At 40.7% G+C, this 17,233-nt stretch overlaps 1 protein-coding gene across 1 annotated transcript in view; it reads right to left on the reverse strand.

Moving 5' to 3' along the window:
* STAM (signal transducing adaptor molecule) overlaps positions 1-16,728 on the reverse strand; it is an 87,881-nt gene extending 71,153 nt beyond the window's left edge. Inside the window, exon 1 of the mRNA XM_039245886.1 lies at positions 16,505-16,728. Coding sequence (XP_039101817.1) covers positions 16,505-16,544 — 40 coding nt within the window. The 5' untranslated portion in view covers positions 16,545-16,728. The remainder of the gene's footprint in view (positions 1-16,504) is intronic.
* Between the last annotated feature and the right edge of the window lie 505 nt (positions 16,729-17,233).

Genomic DNA, 17,233 nt, shown 5'->3' on the forward strand with positions numbered 1-17,233 from the left:
TCAGCTGTCCACTGAAAATCAGAGAATTGCTCAGCAGTACTGGAAAACCACAAATAAGAATTATGAACAACTCTATGTCCACAAATTTAATAACCTAAAGTGGATCAATTCCTTGAAAGACATCTGCCACCCTATATACATACCAAAAAAAAAAAGACAATATGAATAGGCCTACATCTATTTTTTTTTAATGTTTTATGTATTTCTAGGAGAAAGGGAGAGATACAGCGTGAGCAGGGGAGGGTCAGAGAGAGAGGGAGACACAGAATCTGAAGCAGGCTCCAGGCTCTGAGCTGGCAGTCAGCACAGAGCCCGACACGGGGCTCGAACCCATGAACTGCGAGATCATGACCCAAGCGAAAGTCGGACGCTTAACCGACTAAGCCACCCAGGCGCCCTGGCCTATATCTATTTTTAAAATGAATCAATAGGGTGCCTGGATGGCTCAGTCAGTTAAGTGTCCGACTTCAGCTCAGGTCACGATCTCATGGTTCGTGAGTTCGAGCCCCGTGTCGGGCTCTGTGCTGACAGCTCAAAGCTGGAGTCTGGATTCTGTCTCCTCTCTGCACCTCCTCTGCTCCAAATCTCTCCCTCTCTCTCTCTTTCTCTCTCACACACACACAAACAAAATTAAAAAAGAGAAAAAAAACTCTTAAAAATTGAACCAGTAATTAATAACCTTCCAAAAAAGACAGCATCAGGCACAGAGAGGTTAATGGTAAATTCTACCAGACATTTAAAGAAAATATTATACCAATTATATATAATCTCCTCTAGAAGACAGAAGCAGGAATAATTCACTCTATGAAGACAGTATTACCCGACTACCAAAACAAAGACATTACTAGGAAAAAGAACTATAGACTAGAATCTCTCATAAACATAGATGCAAAAATCCTTAACAAAATACTAGCAAATCAAATCTAACACTATATAAAAAGAATTATACATCATAGTCCAAAGGAATTTATCCCTGGTAGGCAATGCTGGTTCAGTATGCAAAAATCAATAAGTGTAATCCATCTCTGGATTTTCTGCTAAAGAAGAAAAATCATATGATCTTATCATCACACTCAGAAAAAGCATCTGACAAAGTCTAAGAACTCATTCTAGGGGCGCCTGGACGGCTCAGTCAGTTGGGCATTGGACTTAGGCTCAGGTCATGATCTCACAGCTCATGAGTTCGAGCCCCACGTCAGGCTCTGTGGTGACAGCTCAGAGTCTGGAGCCTGCTTCGGATTCTGTGTCTCTCTCTCTGCCCCTCCACTGCTCACACTGTCTCTCTCTCCTTCAAAAATAAATATTTAAAAACTTTTTAAAAAAGTAAGAACTCATGATAAAAATTCTCAGCCAACTAGGAAAAACAGGGAAGTTCCTCAACTTGATAAAGGACATCTGTGAAAAAATCTATAGTTAATATATTTAATGGTGGCTACTATATTTAACTAGTAGCTTTACCACTAAGATCATAAATAAGGCATGGATGTCTTCTCACCAAATCTTTTTGCCACCATACTGGAAGCTCTAGCTAATGCAAAAAAAAAAAGGAGAAAGGAAAAAAGGAAAAAAGATATAAAAGGTATTTAGATTAAGAAGGAAGAAATAAACTTGCCTTTCCTCACAGACAACATGTTAATCTACATAGAAAATCCAAAAACATCATCAGCAACAAAAATTCCTAGAAATAATAAAAGATTTTGGCAAAACTGTAGCATACAAGGTTAATTATACAAAAGCCAATAGCTTTCCTATATATGAGCAACAAAGAAGTGTAATTTTAAATTAAACACACAATACCGTTTATATTAGCACTCAAAAAATAAAATACTTGAGGTGCCTGCATGTGTCAGTTAAGTGTCTGACTTTGGTTCAGGTCATAACCCTCAGTCCGTGAGTTTGAGCCCCATGTCATGCTCTGTGCTGGCAGCTCAGAGCCTGGAGCCTGCTTTGGATTCTGTCTCCCTCTCTCTCTGTCCCTCCCCTGCTCGCACTGTCTCGCTCTCTCTCAAAAATAAACATTAAAAAATAATAATAAAATAAAAATAAAATACTTAAGTATAAATCTACAAAATACATGTAAGATCTATATGATGAAAACTACAAAACTCTGATAAAAGAAATCAAAGAATTAAATAAATGGAAAGCTATTCCTGTTCAGGGATATTTATAGCAGATTAATTCACAATTGCCAAAACTTGGAAGCAACCATGACATCCATCCTTCAGTAGATGAATGGACAAAATAAGGTACATTACAACAAGGAAATACTATTCAGTGCTAGAAAAAAAATGAACTAACAAGCCATGAAAAGACATAAACTTTAAAGGCATACTACTAAGTGAAAGAAGCCAATCTGAAAAAGCCAGATACTACATGTTTTTAACTATATGATATTCTAGAAAAGACAAAATTATGGAGACAGTCAAAAAAAAGACCAGTGGTTGCCAGGAGCTGGAAGGCAGGCAAGAGGAACAGGGGAGCACACAGGTTTTGCCCGGCTATAGAACTACTCTGCCTACAGAGGTAGACATGTTACTATGTATTTGTCAAAACCCTTAGAAGATACAACGCCAAAAGTGAATGCTAATGTAAGCTGTGGACTTGGTGATGATGATGGGCGTATGTGGGTTAAGAGACTATAACAAATATACCACTCTGTTGCAAGATGTTGATAGTTGGGGAGACTGTGCATGTGTGGGGGCAGGAGGGATATAGGAAACTGCTGTACCTTCTGCTACATTTTTCTGTGAATCTAAAACCACTCTAAAAAATAAAAGTCCATTTTTTAAAAATTAATAAATAGAGGAATTAGGTAACCGCATGAATGCTGACACTTGCTGTGCAGAAAAGAGTTTCACACAGAGGCGTGCCTGACTGGTATCCTTTAAAGGGCCTGCTTGCAAGCATGGCCTGTGTATAGGAACTTGGGTTTAGGGAGAGATCCCACCATCCTCAGAACTGAGAAGACTGACTCCTTAATGTCTAAACTGGTTGTACAAGCATTATGGTTTTTGCTGAACACTATGGTTTTGCTGCTTTCCTCGTGGGAATCTCACTTCTGTGCCAAGTTGAGTATGCCTACAAGATCAACTCCCAATAAAAGCCCAAGCACTGAGTCTCTAAGGAATGTCCCTCGATGCAACATTTCACATGTGCTGTCCCAGCTCACTGCTGGGGGAATTATGTATATCCTACGCAGGGGACCCAAGGAAGCTTGTGCCTGGTCTTCCTGGACTTCACACAGGTGCCCTTTCCCTTTGCTGACTGAACTGTAATAAATCATGGCTGTTACACATTGAATCCAGTGAATCCTAGTGAATTCTAGAAGTGGGGGGCTGGGAGTGAGTGGCCTTGAATCTCACCCCCACCCCGCATCAAATACCTGCCATCTCAGAAATGATTCTTTTCCATCCTCTCACCTTCATTTGTACCTTCACCCTCAGAGAGAAAATTATAGGACTTCTCTCTGGGGATTCCAGGTCAGCCCAAGAGGAAACACCTAAACATACTCAAGATCATGATATGCAGGGGTAGAGGGAAGTTCCACAGTAAATGGCATACCAGATCAACCTATAATGAAGTTCAGTCTATGCCACATGATCACAGCTTCTAACGTGTTTTCTATTTCTCTAGTATCAACCATGAGCAAACCAGGATTATCACCCATCTGAGAAAATCTTTCAACATAGAAAATACAAGAAAAGACAAAACAAATACAGAAAAGAAAGAAAAAGAAAGCAAGCAAGCAAGCAAAGCAAAGCAAAGCAAAGTAAAGCAAAGCAAAGCAAAGCAAGCAGGCAAGTTAGAGAAAACAAGAGCTTATGTAGGAGGGAGAAAACTTGAAAAGAAACCTGAAGCAAAATCTGTACAGAAGCAGACATAACCAATGTTGATGGGAGCACTGTAATTTATAATTTTTTTTTAATGTTTTTATTTATTTCTAGGAGAGAGAGAGAGACAGCGTGAGCAGGGGAGGGTCAGAGAGAGAGGGAGTCACAGACTGAAACAGGCTCCAGGCTCTGAGCTGGCAGTCAGCACAGAGCCCGACGCGGGGCTCGAACCCACGAACCGCGAGATCGTGACCTAAGCGAAAGTCGGACGCTTAACCGACTAAGCCACCCAGGCGCCCCGGGAGCACTGTAATTTAAAGAACAGATAGTTTTAAAAAACAGCATCACCATGATCCCCGCTAACATTTTCATTTTTTTAAACTAAGATGGATTAGTGGTGAGATGGTATGGATGAGGGGTGATCCACACCGAGATTCTTTGCTGTAAGGGTTGGTCTTGGTGATAATACGTCCCCTCAATGCCCTGCTGCCTGGTTCAACGGACAATGATACTCATTTCCCCCATTTTGATCTACCACTGAGAGCAGAAGGTCAGTCAGAGTCAGTTTAAAGCAGAAAAGGGCAAGCAGCCAACTCTCAAATTCTTTGTAGGCTTACAATTTCTGATCTACAGCACAGCCCCAAGGGATAGAGCAACACCTACCAATTAGTCACTGCCACTAGAGACTAGCACTGGCTTATAATCGATGAGTAGTGGGTACCGACATCTAGTCATCTCACCCTCTTCTAATAGGGAAAATAACAAAAGCAGGTTATCTACACAAATGAATTCCTTGTAAAAGAATACAAATGTCCAAAACATACAAGATCTTGGTATGGTAATTTATTTGCAGGGAATTATAAAATTTGGACAGATATTCAACAAAATGGAATAAGTTTCTAATCTATGCCAGGCTCCATCTGAAGTAGCTTAGACTCTAAAAAAAGAAATGAAACCAGCAGATAGAGACCTACATAGACGACAGAAAAAGCGTCACAGAAAAAAATGGAAAGCCCGAAGCAAGCTTAAAAAAAGGTAAAGACCTGGGGGGAGAGAAAAAGAGAATCAGGAAAGGCTTCTTGATACTTAGAAGCTGAGAGAACAAGATTAATAATAAACTCTTTTGTTTCTATTTAAGTACAGTAAATATACAGTAACTACAGTAAAGAGTGAAATTATGAAACCAGAAGAAAAGTACAACAGAGAGTCTAGGCTAGATACAATAGAGACTATGAAAGGTTAGAACCACTGAAAAACCTAAAATACAGGATGATGTGTTTGTATTAATTCAAGAAGCAAAGAGCAAGAAAGTCTCCAGCAAACAATTAATCTAATCAGAGCTGGGATTTTTAGAAAAAAATGAATCTACTATCCATATGTGAAAATGATTTGAAAGAGGGAGAAGAAAGCAGAATGAGAAATTAAACACTACTCTGGAAACCAAAGTTATTTAGAAAGCAAATGTTGAAATTCTGTTTAATTTCATTTGGGCTGCAGTATATGCCAAGAGGATAATGGAATCAAATTTACCTGTCACTGTTCAAGCTTACATAACATATTGTAAACCCCTTGAAAATAGTAACAATTTCTACGTTGGGCAGTTTTTTCAATATTCATGTTCTCAGCCTAAGTACTCAATAAACACTAAACTTACACAATCACAGTATGAATCAATAAAAGTCACAGAAACACAGAGACCTTTAATAGCATCTACTTCAATAATTTTCAAATTTTACTTTTTAGTACAGAAAACCCTCCACAAGGTAACCATGATGCTACCTACCAGGAGTTCATTCTGTTCACAGTTGAGGGCACAGAACTGCACAAGTTTGCCCTCACTTCAGACAGAGGCAACAAGCTCAGGGGTTCCCAGGTCATATGCACTTCTGACCAACTGGCTACAAATTCAGGGGTTCCCATTATCCCCTAAGGTTCATTAATTCACTATAACAACTCAGAACTCAGAAAAGCACTTATGATTACAGTTTTATTACAAAAGATACAAATCTGAGCCAGCCAGAGAAGAGATTCTTGCACAGGGTAGTCTGGAATGACCCCAAATCCAACGTCTCTGTACCCTCATCATCCTTCCAGCACATCAATGTGTATCACCAACAAGGAGGCTCAACCAAGATTTGATGTCTAGAGTATTTACTGGTATTTAGTTATGAAGGTATGAGCAGTCACCATCTGGAACTCAGTCTCCAGGCCTCCTACCCGTCCTTGGGAGTCTGCTTAATATCCGATTCAAAGTCTCAACCATCTAATCACAAGGTTGTTTTCCTGGAGTCACCAGCTTCCATGCTGAGTCATCTCATTAGCATAAATTAAGGTACCGTCCACGGGGCCCATCATAAATAGGATGCGCCTATCGGTCAAGAAATTCCAAAGATTTATAGGCTCCCTCTAAGGAAACAGGGACAAAGACCAGTCACCCACATTTATTCAATATTCTTTTATGAGAAAATCTTACCTCCAAAGAAACTCAGTACGTAAACCAAATCCAGGGAGAACTGCTCTAATTGAGGAGACCCAGAGCCCTACCCTATGGACCCCCAACTCCTGTGAAGCCAAAGAAAACTGAGCAAGTCATCCTGATCAATATCCTCAGGTCTAACATTTACTTCATCTTAGAAAAGGAAATCAAGTCATTACTTTGATCTGATAGTGTATTTAAATAATTTATTCATCATCCTTAATGACTGGTAGCCAAGGAGGCCTTTTAAAGACAGTGCGTTTATGCATTCCAAAACATAGAGCAAAAACAAGAAAACACTTAAATCTTAAATTCTACCACCTTTTAAAAAAATATAATAGCTAAGCTTAATAAAACTTAACTTATGGGTGCCTGGGTGGCTCAGTCAGTTAAACATCCGACTCTTGATTTCAGCTCAGGTCATGATCTCACAGTTCAGGAGTTCAAGCCCCCATGAGTGCGGAGCCTATTAGTGATTCTCTCTTCTCTCTTCTCTCTCTCCTCTCTCTCTCTCTCTCTCTCTCTCCCCCTTCCCTTCTCGTGCACAAGCATGCTCTTTCTCTCTCTCAAAAGAAATAAGCTTTAAAAACAAATTAAACTTACTAAAAAGTCAATAGTTAACTAGAAATGATACTTTTATGTCTGATCAAATATAAATTGCTTATATCTGTTAATGAAGTCTGTTCTTACAGTTCTGAAGTAAATTGTACTCAGAGGAGTATATGGGACAGTTATCAGCCCATTTGTTGAAAACTCACGTACTACCTACTTTCTTTACTCTTCAATGTACAGACAGGATCAAGATCTGACTCAAACTTCTATAGATCAGAAACACAACCCATTTCGGAACTCTAAAAGTATTCAAATTATTTATTGATGCTGCTTCAGGATCAACATGAGCAGTAGCACAGTTCTTTATCAGTGACAAAAACAACGAATCTTTTCAAATAGGAAGAATAAAAACTATTAGTAACAAATCAACATGGTTTTGTGAATAGCAAAATCAAAACTATTTTCAAAAACAAAAAAAGGTTGTGTAGACAAGGTAAAAGTGACAAGCAAAAACAGAGACTTGCTTCTAAAGAATTCAAAGCTTCACACAATGATCTCACTTTAGCCTCAAATTATCCTTACTTACCCTAATACAAAGTTTATTTAATTGCACTTCACTTTACTGCACTCTGCAGATACTTTTTCTTTTTTTTTTCTTTTTTACAAATTGAAGGTTTGTGGCAACCAAGATTCGAGCAAGTCTATCAGCACCATTTTTCCATGTGTCACACTTTGATAATTCTTGCAATATTTCAAACTTTTTATCATATCTATTATAGTGATCTGTGATCAGTGATTATGATTTGCTAAAACCTCAGATGATGGTGAGCACTTTATAGCAATAAAGTATTTTTTTTTAATTGTGTGCACTGCTTTCTAGGGGTGATGCTATTACACATTTAACAGACTACAGTTTGGTGTAAACATAACTTTTATATGCACCAGGAAACACAAGAAAAATCATCTGGCTTACTTTACTGAAATGCTCACTCTGTTACAGTGGTCTCTAACAGTCCACAATACCTCCCCCGTATGCCTGTATACAAAGATCACTAATCTTTGATGTTGCCAATTGTTAACCATTTTGGATCATCACAAACTGTGTCCATTCCAAGACAATGAATAGATAAAGTGTATATGTTCTGACTGTCCACGGAATGACCATTCTCCCATCTCTCTCTCCCTCCTGGGCCTCCCTACTCCGAGACACAAAATATTGAAATTAGGCCAATTAATAACTCTACAACAGCCTCTAAGTGTTCAAGTGAAAGGAAGAGCCACATGTATCTTACTTTAAAAAAAAAAAAACTAGAAATGATTCAACTTAGTGAGGAAGCTACATCAAAAGCTGAGAAAGGTCAAAAGCTAGGTGTCTTGAACCAAACACTTAACCAAGTTGTGAATGCAAAGGAAAAGTTCATGACGGAAATTTTAAGTGCTACTCGAGTACTCCAGCTCACAAATAAGAAAGTGAAGCAGCTTTATTGCTGATATGGAGAAAGTTTTAGTGGCTGGAGAGGTGTCAAACCAGTCACAACTCTCCCTTAAGTCAAAGCTTCACCCAGAGAAATGTCCTCTCTTCAAATTCTCTGAAGGCTGATACAGGGAAGAAAGTCTGTAGAAGTCTGAAGACAGCAGAATTTTCATGAGCTTTAAGAAAAGAAGCCATGTCCGTAAGACAAAAGTGCAAGGTGAAGTAGCCAGTGCTGATGTAGAAGCTGCAGCAAGTTATCCAGAAGACGTAACTAAGATAATGGAGGTGGCTACCCTAAACATTAGATTTTCAATGCAGACTAAACAGGCTTATAGTGGCAGAAGATGCCAATTCCGACTTTCATAGCTAGAGAGAAGACAATGCTTGGCTTCAAAGCTTTGAAAGCCAGGCTGATCCTCTGTTAGAGGCTAAGGCAGCTTGTGACTTTAAATTGAAGCCAGTGCTCATTCACCATTATGAAAATCCTAGGGCCCTTAAGAATTAGGCTAAATTGGGGCACCTGGATGGCTCAGCCAGTTGAGCGTCTGACTCCGGATTTCAGTTCAGGTCATGATCCCAGAGTGTGGGATGGAGCCCCACATCAGGCTCTACAATGAGCGTGGAGCCTGCTTAAGATTCTCTCTCTCTTCCTCTGCCCTCATCCCCCACTTGTATGTGCTTGCGCTCTCTCTCTAAAATAAACATTCTTAAAAATTTAATAAAAGATTTGGGGAGGTTAGAAATGCTGACAGGATGACTATCCATCACGTTCTGGCTATAGGGAAAAAAGTCAATCAGCTTGAAGATGCCAAGAGTTCATCAAAAATAGCTAATGGATAAAGCAAGTCTTAAAGAAATTACTGTCGTTTTGAGATTATGGGTATCAATTTTTCAATTTTTCATCTTCTGTCCCTATCTCCACTGATCACTAGAAACTGTGTTTACAAAGAAAAGCAAGCTGCAGCTCTACTAACCAGAAAGGAACCAGAAGGCATCAAAGGAACAGCACAGAAGCATCTCCGAGAAAAGCACAAAAACAGAAATGAAAACCTAAAAAGCTATATACAAAGAATACCTTACAGGATAAGTAAAATTAAAATAGAAGAAACAATGAGTACAATTTCTCAACCCAGTGGTTATCAGACCTTTAATCGACCTATATTCTAAATTCTCCCATTTCTCCCCTAAGCATGTTTTCACAGTAACTAATCCCCCCCTTTAGAATCTGAGTAGTCTCTAGAGGCTCCACGGCTATTTCTAACTTTATTATAAGAGAAGCTAAAATGTATCCGTTGCTTACTATATGGCAAGTACTGTGTTAAGTGCTTTGCATGTATCATATCTTTAAAACAACCCTAATGAAAACTAATGAAGAAAAGGCTATGCCAGGCCAGAGGATCCACTCCCGAAAAAGCAGTAAGTGTAAAACCAACAAAGAAACATGCCTTGAGAAACACAGTGGAAGATGAGGAGGAAGAGGTAAAAAAGGAGCTAAATGCTAAAAGGTTTTATATCCCAGGCTGAAAAGTTCAAAAGCTGGCTGTAGAAAGCTGTAGATTTACTGAAATGCTATAATCACAGGAGCTGTATGATTATACTTTAGAAAAATCACTATCAGCCACCTAGAAAATGACTGGGGACATACTGGAGGCAGGGTAACAGTTGGAGGCTAACGTACTAATCGAAGAGCTCAGTGATCTAAACCTGCCCTAGCAGAGAATAGAAAGGATGGAAAGAATGAATGGAGGGAAACTGAATGTGGATGCAAGAGCTATGAGGAAGATAAAGCTCAGAGATTATACCAACACCAGAACCCTTATGGGCACGATCAGTGTGCCCAGCACCGAGTTTACACTATGTGTTTGTTGTCCGGAACAAAGAAAATTACAACTATAGAACTCAAGAATGACTCCCAGATTCTTGACATACGTGACTGATCTGAAGTACCAGTCGTCAGAACAGAAGAAAAGCATACTTAAGAAAACTTTAAATGTGATTTTGAACAGGCTGGATTTGAAGCATATTCATTTTCAGTAAAGAATCAGGACATCATGTATTTATATAAATATTGCTAATAGCAATTCCATGAGGTACATACTTGTATCCCTATTTACAAAGGCGGAATGTGAACTCAGAGGGCTTCGGTACTTGCCCAGGTCCATACTGGGCCCATTTACTAACAGCAGATGCTGAAGCTGCCATTTAAACCCAGAGCCCAAGGTGTTTCCATCACACCATACTGCAGGAGAATAATATAGCATTAACATTTACGAAAATTAAACTGGCTGTGGTTTATGATCCTAAATGGACTAACAAAATAGACTAAAAGCATGTCCAAGTCTATAGGATATGAACTGGTCCAAAGTACTCTGATTAGGAATGCAAAAGTACTATTACAAAAACAAAGACATGATTTAGCAGAGGCAGGGTAATAATTCAGAGATGCCTCTAGGGCTTCAAATCAAGATAACTAGTACACTGTAAAATATTTACCTTATAATGAAGGTAGAACCAGACCGGAAAAGAAGTTCAGTTTTCTGATTGATGGATAACAGAACACACAATAGAAATACAAGACTGGAGATGAAAAAAAAAATCAGTAATTCGTTATTTGATAAATACTTATTGAGTGCTTACAATGCATCAGATACTATTCCTAAGGCACTAGGGATAGAAATGAAAAGTTCTCATCCTGTGGAGTTTGTATTCCACACAGAAAACAATCAATCAATTAATGTCAAGTAGTTGAATACCGTGAAGAAAAATAAAATGGAACAAGCAAACAATGAGAGGGTAGAAATGTTTTGTTTTGTTTTGTTTTTCTACAGAAGGTAATTAGGGAAAACTTCTCTTTGAAACTCATTTGAACAGAGTCTTAAAGGATGTAATGGACATTAGTATCTTCAAATACTGGGAGGAAGGCATTGCAAGCAAAGAAGACACCACAATACAGAGACAGAGGCAGGGAAGAGCTCAGAGTGTTCAGACCCAAGAGGCTTAGAAGGAGAGAGTCTGGAAATCAAAATCATATCAGAGACACAGTAAGGGGCCTAAATGTAGGTCACATGAAGGAATCTGCATTTCCCTGTAAGTGGAATAGGAAGTTCCTAGAGGGTCTGAGCAGGTAAATGACATTATCTAAGATTTTTAGAAGATCACTGGACTTTAGAAGGGACTGTAGGGGCAAGTGTGTAGCCCAACTACGAAACTCATGCGATAGTCTATGAAAGAGGTATCAACGACTGGAGGAGTAAGATAATAGTGGTAAGGAAAGGAGAAGCGATTGAAGTAGAACCAAAGATCTTACTGACAGAATGCATATGGAATGTGAAAAAAGAAGAATCAATGACGACTCCTACGCATTAGAGATGAGTGACAGGAAATATCGATGGTGCCATCTACTGAAACAGGCCAAGGATGAAGAAAAGAGGAGGTTTGGGTAAGAAAACCAAGAACCATTTACCTCAATAGCCCATATTAAAGATAAAGAAACTGATGCACTGAGTATCTAAGCAAGTAGCCCAAAGTCACTGCTGGTAAGCAGCAAAGTTAGGAACTGAATTCAAGCAGTATAGTTCCAGAGTCTGAATGCTTAGTGCTAAATTGTCTAGTAAGACTGCAAGGGGAAAAATGTCAAAAGAATTTCTAGACTGAGCCTAAAGCTTGGTTCAACATTTGGAGGTCACAAAAGGAGAAGGCAAAAAGACTAAAAAGGAGTTAAGCAGCAAATTAGAAAAAGTTTGGTGTCCTGGAAACCAACTGAATCAAGTATAGCAAAGAGGAAAAGTAAGAGATCAACAAAGAAATAGACTAGGAATTGACCATTAGATTTGGCAAGATGGAAGTCACTAGGGACTGTGAAATAAAAGCTTGATGAAATAAGTTGTTACAATTCAACAGTTGAACTGAGCAAGAAATACAACATCCAAAATAAGATTCATTTATTCAATAAATGTTTGCTAAATGTTTTATTAGTGCCAGACACTGGTCTACATGCTTGGGATTCAGTACTGAGCGAACCAAAACTCCCTGTCCTCTTAGAGCTCACGTTCTAACAGCGCATTTCAGCATTTCTTCCAGGAAAAAGCTATGACCAGTATTTTGCCTCTTTGTATAAAATGTTCCATTATACAAATCAGATACTGAATTTCTGATTCACCATTTCAGCTTATAAATAAAGCTTAAAACAGTTAATTTTGAAGAAGTACATACACAACGTTGTTATAATTAAACCAAGTGAGTTAGTAGGACACTTTAATGTCACAGACTCATTGATGGGCAAAGGGAGAAGGAATGTTGTTAAATTTATTCACACACCATATTCTACATACCATACTAGCAATAAAATTAAAAAAGAGTAAAAAAGAGTCTATTGGACTTTATCCAAAGATTATTTACTGGGAGTCTCTGACAAGTCTCCTCAGATAATCTTTCATGATATTTTGATATATGGATCATCTGGAGCAAATTAATCCAAGTACCAGAACTGGAGCCTGCTTATGATGCTCGCTCTCTCTCTCTCTCTTTCTCACCCCCACCGCAGGCACACATTCTCTCTCCTTCTCTAAAATACAATTTAAAAAAAAAAAAAGTAAGCTTTCCTGGAACAAAGAATGTTCCTATGCTCAAGAAGCTTACTGCCTAGTAACCTCAAGTGAGACATTCTCAACTGAACATTTATTAGGCACCTACTATGTTGCAACTAATAAATTAATTACGGAATATAGTACAGGATATAACTGTCTTTAGTACTAAATAATTTGGTTAAGAATGAAAGTATTGCAAGAGTTTGAAAAAGGGTGACGATTGCAGTAGGCTTAAAGAGTGGTTCTCAGCTGGGAGCTATTTTGTGCCCTCAAGAGACACTGAGTAATGTGTCAAAACTTTTAAAATCATGGGCGGAGGAGAGCAGGCAGCAAACTGGTCTCTGCTGGGTAGAGGTCAGGCCTGCTGCTAAACACCCTCCACTGCCCAGGATAGACTTCCCTACACTGCACACATTAGGCTTCCTTAAGAAAGACACTTATCTGGTCCAAAATGTCAGTAGTGTCACTACTAAGAAACTTTATGCTAGAGTAACCAGGAAATGACTCAAAAACAAGTTGGATTCTGAGATGGCCCTTAATCATGAGCACATGAAGAAATCTGGAAAACATAACAGAAGTGAAAATATGAAGGCTGAAGGAGCCTGTGTTTGAACTAAGTGATGGAAGTACTGGGAAAGAATTCAACTTTAAGAAATTTATTTAGGGGCACCTGGGTGGCTAAGTCAGTTAGGCGTCTGACTTCAGCTCAGGTCACGATCTCACGGTTTATGAGTTCGAGCCCCATGGCAGGCACTGTGGTGACAGCTCAGAGACTAGAGCCTGCTTCCGATTCTGTGCCTCCCTCTCTCTCTGCCCCTCCCGTTTGCCCTCTGTCTCTCTCTCTCTCTCTCTCTCAAATAAATAAACTTAAAAAAAAAAGAAATCTATTTAAACCCAATAGGAACATCTTCAAAAAGTCAGTAGGACCTAAAAGTGAATGTAGATGAAAACTAGATGATATACAGCCATGAAAACTAGATAAAAGTTCTGGAAACTGAAAAGCAGATATGAAGAAACTGGTTCAGGAGTCAAGCATCTGACTCCTGATTTCAGCTCAGGTCATGATCTCAATCAAGGTTTGTGAGTTCCAGCCCTGCTGGAACTCAAACAGGCAGGGCCTGTTTGGGATTCTCTCTGTTTCTCCGTCTCTCTCCCCCTATCTGCCCCTGCCCCATCCCTCTCTCTCTATTTTTTTTTTAATGTTTTATTTATTTCTATCAGAGAGAGAGAGAGACAGCGTGAGCAGGGGAGGGTCAGAGAGGGTGTCACAGACTGAAACAGGCTCCAGGCTCTGAGCTGGCAGTCAGCACAGAGCCCAACGAGGGGCTCGAACCCACGAACCGAGAGATCATGACCTAAGCGAAAGTCGGACGCCTAAACGACTAAGCCACCCAGGCGCCCCCCTCTCTCTTAAAATAAATAAACCTGGGGCACCTGGGTGGCTCAGTCGGTTAAGCGTCCGACTTCAGCTCAGGTCATGATCATATGGTTTGTGGCTTCCAGCCCCCCATCATGCTCTGTGCTGACAGCTAGCTCAGAGCCTGGAGCCTGCTTCAAATTCTGTGTCTCCCTCTCTCTCTGACCCTCCCCTGCTCACACTGTCTTTCTCTCTCAGAAATAAATTTTAAAAAATTTTTTAAATAAATAAATAAACCTAAAAAAAATCATTTTGAACATTAGCCCTAGAAGTGACTTTAATGTTATAAAACTGCTTGAGAGCAGCAACTGCATCTTATTTATCACTCTTATGTTCCTGAGGCAGTATCCTGTGCACACGCTGCTTCCTTGACTTGTGATGGGGTTAGGTCTCAACCCACACCAAGTTGAAAATATCCTAACTCAAAAATGCACTTAATATACCTAACCTACACATCTTAGCTTAGCCTACCTTCAGTGTGCTCAGGAAACTTACATTAGCCTACCTTTGGGCAAAATCATTGAACATAAAGCCTATTATAGTAAAATGTTGCATACCTCATGTAACTTAATGCGTGCTGTACTGAAAGTGAGAAACAGAATGGCTATATGGGTGCAGAACGGTTGTGAGGTCATGAGTGCGTGGCTGACTGGGAGCTGCAGATGGGAGCCACGCATCACCAGAGAGGATCATACTGACCGCATATGGCTTTCCTGGGGAAAAAGCCAAATTCAAAATCCAAAGTACAGCTTCTACTGAATGCATATCTCTATCACACCATCCTCAAATTGAAAATCGTTAGGTCGAACTATTGTGAGTCAGGGATGGTCTGCACTGTGGGCTAAGTACCTACTGAATTAAACACAATTGGCCAGTTATTTATTAAGTATTCTTGGCTATCTCCAAAGTTCCAGCCACTGCTGATTTAGGACATTCATTTAAACTGGAACTAAAAAGAGCTATCATTTAGTAGGTGACTATTACAGAAAGGCACTCTAGCAGACCCTCTACACATTTTATTTCACTGAATCACAAACAGAAGGTGTCTTCCCACTCGTTAAAGATGAGCACACTGGGACTCAAAGAGCTTAAATGACTTGCCAATGATTTCACTACAAGCTAGGCGGTGGCCAAGCAAACCCTTTTCTAGTTTTAACCCAAACCTCCAAGACTCAGTGACATGCTCTAAGGAAGAGTTAAAAAGCAAAATTCAACACCTACCTTTTGTTATTAAATTACACTAGAAAATATAAAGCAACTCTAAAAGGGTGTCCTTATTATTTCTTCACTACAGTAAATAGGGTATTTGGCTTGCTTTCATTCCACACTTACATGCCAAAGTAGTTCCCAAGTGCATTCAAACCACCTCAAAATTCTTCTCTAGGAAACTCAAAGTCCTGTAATTATTACCCTCTGACCAAAAACAAACAAGAAACTAACCTGTTGAGTTGCTACGCTCCGTATGGAAAACCAAAGATTCAGAAAACAGAAAAACAAAACAAAAAAGGCATTTCAAGATCAAAACAAATTTGCCCGTTCAAATTTCAGGTTCTCTTCCACCCTCCTAAAGTACTGAGACCCAGGCTTTAAAAAAAAAAAAGAAAAATGCAGCACAAGGGATCTGGTCCTAAATTCGGTTTCAGCTGTTTCCGAGTATCCTATTTGCATCTCTCCTAACACCTTTGAGAGTCAACCTTTAACCAAAGCTCTCTCCTCTCTACAATTACCAAAAAAAAAAAAAAAAAAAAAAATTTTTTTAAGCCCCTAAGGAAGCTAATAACCTAAAACATTCTCCTATTCCAACCGTTCATTTGTCCAGAGAAACACTTTATTGGAGGGCTTATCATCCTACCCCAGGTGACAGACTGCTCAGCTCTCAACTCTCTTCTTCCAGAAGCACCGTCCCAGCACCAGATGCTACGCCAGCTGTTCCTCCCAGGCCCTCCACGCCAGAAGCAGTCCTTCAGAAACCCACAGCCCTAGTTCAAGGCCCATTTCACAGGTTCTCTGAGTTCCCTTTCTTTCCAAAAGAGTGAGCCAAGCCCCCAACCGCCTCTAAACTCCTGGAGGAGGAGCCTCAGGAAAGGGGAAGCCCTCGGCCCCGGCCAGCGGGGCAGGGTGGGCTTGCACTCGGGCGCGGGCTGAACAGGGAGCGGCAGAAGCACTCACCAACATCTTGATCGAAGGGATTGGTGGCAAAGAGAGGCATCTCCGCTGCGTGCCCAGGCGTCCGCGGGGACTCCCCCTCGACACCACGGGAGTCGGGGAGCGACCTAGGGAGGGAAGACTCCTCGGGCAAAAACAGCAACAGCGACGGACTCCACAGGCTGGGCGACAGCTCCACCTCTCCCCGACCCCCAGCAACCGCGGCGGCGGCGGCGGCGGCAACAGCGGAGGCGCAGACAAGGCCCCCACCCCGCGCGGAGCCTGTCGGGAACCTGGGCGACTTCGGCACTGCCTGCTCAGAACCTGCCCGGATCCGGCCCCTCCAAATCAGGCCCCACCATAAAACCCCTCTCCCTGACCCCCACTTTTGATCGGTCGTACGCCAGAGTAGGAATAATGCCTGCGCTTTCTGCTTTTGCTTTGGCCAAGAGTCTCCGGAGGACGGGGTCCTCCAGGCGCGCCGAAGCCGACTACCAAGCCCAGGCGTGAATCAGAGACTGAGAAAGAAAAAGGGTCGCGTGAGGTGTGAAGCCAACCCCGTGGTCGGCCCTTGCTTGGTCGGTTGTCATCACGTTACAGTCCCTGTTGAGGGGGATGGAAATTCCTTCGGGGGGGGGTGAGGGGGTCATCTAAGTCAAAGAGCCGTGAGTTCAGTTCGCTGCCTGAGGTGACCAGAAACTTGGTGGGATGGAGTCATGTGAGCTGAACCGATTGGCCCGAATCCTTGAAGAG

The sequence above is a fragment of the Hyaena hyaena genome, unplaced genomic scaffold (genome assembly GCF_003009895.1).
Source record: "Hyaena hyaena isolate Hyena2069 unplaced genomic scaffold, ASM300989v1 scaffold_277, whole genome shotgun sequence".
NCBI lineage: Eukaryota > Metazoa > Chordata > Mammalia > Carnivora > Hyaenidae > Hyaena > Hyaena hyaena.